At 37.9% G+C, this 4,803-nt stretch overlaps 1 protein-coding gene across 1 annotated transcript; it reads left to right on the forward strand.

Moving 5' to 3' along the window:
- The first annotated feature begins 1,361 nt into the window (after positions 1-1,361).
- Positions 1,362-4,511, forward strand: LOC111877811 (zinc finger BED domain-containing protein DAYSLEEPER). Its single transcript, XM_023874317.3, has 2 exons — positions 1,362-1,623; positions 2,326-4,511. Exon 2 carries the CDS (start codon positions 2,332-2,334, stop codon positions 4,378-4,380), a length of 2,049 nt encoding a protein of 682 aa, XP_023730085.1. The 5' UTR covers positions 1,362-1,623; positions 2,326-2,331; the 3' UTR covers positions 4,381-4,511.
- Positions 4,512-4,803: the final 292 nt, after the last annotated feature.

Here is a 4,803-nt window from a genome sequence, read left to right on the forward strand (position 1 = left end):
TCATTTATTATGTAAGGTAATATATATGTAAGGTATTTATTAAAAATGATTTATATATGTAATGTATTCAATAATTAAAACCTCATTAATTTGAATAATTCAAAATTTTTCTCATTTTTCTTATAAATTCAAACTTTTCAAATTGTTAAAATTTCATATTTAATTTTTTTCTAAATAAACTCATGTAATACATGGGTGTCACACCTAGTGTCATAATATATACTAGGTCTGCTATCTCATATGCATTGATCATGAAAAGTCGATCAGATCAACTCTAGGGTCAATTATTGATTTAAAACCAAGAAAATTCTTAAATATCTAGGAGGACAAGAGATATGTTCTTGTAGGTATCAAAGAGATAAATGTAAAGGTTACACTGAAGCTAGTTTCAAACTAATAGAGATGATTATGCTTGTAGTGAGAATTTGTGCCCTTTCTGAATGGTGAAGCATTGACTTTACCAAGTAATACATTATAGTGTACTTAAAAACAAAGTTAGAGTATATTGCATCTATTGAGTCAAATGTGAAGACATCATAGTCACTAGAGTCATATTAGAAGAGATTCTTGTCGATCCATTCACTAAGCCAGTGACATTGACCAAGTAGGATTTTCATACAAGGTCATATATCTTAATTTAAAACCAAAATACAACTAAAAATACCTAGACATCACATAAAATATAAAAACATAAATGGCGATATGATTAGTCTTGTCCTAAATGCTCGTTTTAAAGAATGTAAAATAAAAATCTTTGTATTTTTCGAACAAATTATATATAAAGAGAATGCTATGTTTGATGAAAAATTAAGTAATTATAATTTTAAAATCCTGTTATAAATTCAAGTTAAATAAATAATCTAACCATCAATATATCAAAATATATTTCAAGAAATCTGAGTATCTTATTTAATTATTTTAGTTATAATTTATAATATAAATAGTTTATCAATGAGTATGAAAATACATAAATTTTACATATAATTTGCATACAAAAAAACATGATTTTAGTTCATTTTATTTTATACAACCTACTCTAAAATCAACGTTCAGAATTTTATGTTAATAAAATAAAAATAAAAAACAATTACTTAAAATATAAATTAAGCTATGCTTCATTTAAAATAAATTTTGACTAAATACGCATTGTTTTTATTTATTGTATTGATTATTTTACTACAAAAGCATCTTAGTTTGTAGACCCACCCACCCTACCTCTACTCCAAACAAAACCCTTGTTATAGAAAAGTAAACCTATGTGGCTCAATGGGCTGCAACCCCCTACACCAAACACACAAAACACACAGTAAACAAAATATATGTTAAACATATGTCATCTAAAAATATTAATGGATCTCAAAGTCCATATCCAATCCGCTTTTATTTTTATTCCCTTTTGTGAATTGTGATTTCACATTTTTTACAAAGACCCTTATCGTCTTCTTCCTTGGCTTCCCCCAACAAACCCCAATTCCAATAGTCCAATTCGCTTTCTCGGGTTCAAGCCCAATCTCTCATCTTTCTCTCTCCTCCCAACTTTCTCTCTCCTCGAAGAACCCCTCTCCGGATCTCGATTTCGCCGGATTTAGATCGGTGTTTTCGCCGCTGCAGCTGCTGCTATCGGTATAATTCTAAACCATACTCTTAATTCGTTTTTTTCTGCTTCGATTGATGTTAATTTTGATGGGTTTCTGGTGTTTGACCTGTTGATTGATTAATTAGTATGCTTCAGTGTTAAATTGCTTGAATCCGAACATGATTTATTGTTTTCTGTTTAATTAGCTGATTAATTGATTAATTGATCGTTATATATAGCTCCATGTGCTATGGATTTTTGATGTTTTGACTTCTCTTAGCTTAATTCTTATGTTTCTAAGAGGAAACCCTAGATCTGTTCAGGATGAACTTGTTTCAGCCCATGGATGTTTAGATTCGTCATGTTTGACCCGGATTCCGAAAAAGATAACGGACTTCTCTATGTGCCCATGAAGGGTATTTATGTAAATTAGACTCTCTCCTTTAATTCAACTGAACTACATCGAGTTACATCGAGTTCTCCTGTCTGTCTGTCTATGCTTATGGTGAAGATGGACTTAAAGTGGTTGGCCCAATTCGGTGTTCTTTAAAGTATAAGTCTTCATGCTATACGGGTTTGTACCTTGTGCATGCATATGTGTACTTAACATAAGATTTGTGTTTCTCTTCAAGTCCATGTACACTTTTGTAGATAAAGAATACAACCTGCAAATTATAATACAATATGAATTTGAACATTAAATAGTTAAAAAAAAATGGCAATTAAACCTTGTTTGTCTATTTGTAAAGGTATTCATGGAGTCACTTCCCACTGAAAACAACGCATTGGTCAACATGGAGATGCAGCCGGTCTTCCTAGACGCGCAAAACATGGAATCACAACCCAACAAACGCCGAAAGAAGAAATCAATCGTATGGGAACACTTCACAATCGAAAACGTGGGCCCCGGTTGTAGACGCGCTTGTTGTAAACAATGCAAACAATCATTCGCATACAGCACAGGTTCAAAAGTCGCCGGAACAAGTCACCTGAAACGCCACATCGCCAAGGGCAGCTGCCCGGTTGTCCTCCGTAACCAAAACCAAAACAACCACCCCGACTCGTCATCACCGTTCACCACCCCACAACCACCAAACACCGCCACCGAAACACCCAAACGCCGCTACCGGACCGCCGCTTCCGCCCCGTTCTTCCCCTTCGATTCCGACCGCTGCCGCCATGAAATCGCCCGTATGATCATCATGCATGATTACCCGCTCCATATCGTTGAACACCCGGGTTTCGTTTCCTTTGTTCATAACTTACAACCGAGGTTTGACTTGGTCAACTTTAGCACTGTGCAAGGCGATTGTGTGGCGACTTATTTAAGCGAAAAGGATAAAATCCAGAAAGTGATTGAATCAATGCCGGGTCGGGTTTGTCTCACGGTTGACTTATACGGGTCGTGTCAAACCACGGGTTATGTTTATGTAACGGGTCAGTTTGTGGATAGTGAATGGAAGATTCATCGGAAGCTTTTAAACGTGGTAATGGAACCGTATCCCGATTCCGATTCCGCCTTTAGTCATGCCGTTTCCGCTTGTCTTTCCGATTGGAATATGGAAGGGAGGTTGTTCTCGATTACAATCAACCAACCCGTGAGTGAAATCGGAATCGAAAGTCTCCGGAATCTTCTCTCGGAAAAAAACCCGAACATCCTCGGCGGTCAATTACTCCTCGGAAACTGTCTTTCCCGTTCCATAAGCGGAATCGTGGCGGAATCACTCGCCACAAATCACGAAACCGTGAAAAAAGTACGCGATTGCGTGAAGTACGTGAAAACATCGGAATCGTTAGAAGAGAAGTTTTTATCCCTTAAACAACAACTTCAAGTCCCGAGTACAAAAACGTTAGCAATCGACAACCAAACGCAATGGAACACAACGTACGAAATGTTACAATCGGCATCGGAATTGAAAGAGGTGTTTTCTTGCTTAGACACCACCGATTCCGATTACAGTAAGGGCCCGACTCGCGAAGAGTGGAATGTAATTGAGAATCTTTGCGCGTATTTAAAGATTTTATATGACACCGCGAATCTTTTAACAACCTCGAGTGTCCCGACAACAAACACGTTTTTCCATGAAGCGTGGAAGATTCAACTCGAGCTAGCTCGGGCAGCCGCCAGCGAGGATCCGGTCATCAGCGGGCTGACCAAACCAATGCAAGAGAATTTCAATAACTATTGGAAAAATTGTTGTTTGATATTAGCAATCGCGGTAGTTATGGACCCACGTTTCAAGATGAAGTTAGTTGAATTCAGTTTCACAAAGATATATGGTGACGAGGCGCAAACGTATATAAACATAGTCGATGAAGGGATTCATCAGCTTTTTCTAGAGTACGTCGCGCTCCCGGTGCCGCTAACAAACGGTGGTGGTCCGGTGACCGGAGAAGTGAAAACGGAGGATGGGGATGGTGGTGGTGGTGGTGGTGGGCCGGGGTTGACGGATTTTGATGTGTATATTATGGAGACGACAAGTCAGCAATCGAAATCTGAGCTGGACCAGTATTTGGAGGAGTCGTTGTTGCCACGTGTGCATGAGTTTGATGTGGTGGGGTGGTGGAAGTTGAATAAGGTGAAGTATCCGACACTTTCGAAGATGGCGAGGGATATTTTGTCGGTGCCGGTGTCGACGGTGGCGGCGGAGGCGGTGTTTGAGGTGGGGCGGCCGGAGATGGGGAGGTACCGGTGTTCGTTGAGGGCGGAGACGGTGGAGGCGTTGGTGTGTGCTAAGGATTGGTTGCGTGGTGAGATGGTGGATGCGAGTAATGCGATGATTAAAATGGAGTTTCCGATTTGAAAGTTTGGTGGTTGTTTGTGTTTTTAGTGGTAGTGGTAGAAAGTGGTGAGTTTGTAGACTTGAAATTGTTGGGATGCTTGTGACAAACTTTATTGTACAATTTGAGTTCAAATTTGTGGGTATTTCGTAAAGCTATTTTTTTTTTCTCGAGACTATTGATTTTTGTGATATATATTAAATTATTCTAGTTTAGTATTTTTCAAAGTTGTCAGGATCTTATGATTCTTCTCAGTTATATTTAGATCGCTTTGGGTAATCTTATGATTCTTGTCGATCGTTTTTGGGTTAGATTGGGATATAATTGTAGGATTGGATCATATCGTTATTATTTATTTTGTCTACAAGAATTCTAATATTTTGTCTTGTCTAAAGCTATGTTTGGAACATCACAAAAATAGTTTATTTTTCAAGCTTCTTTTAGAT

The sequence above is a fragment of the Lactuca sativa genome, chromosome 7, assembly GCF_002870075.4.
Source record: "Lactuca sativa cultivar Salinas chromosome 7, Lsat_Salinas_v11, whole genome shotgun sequence".
Lineage (NCBI taxonomy): Eukaryota > Viridiplantae > Streptophyta > Magnoliopsida > Asterales > Asteraceae > Lactuca > Lactuca sativa.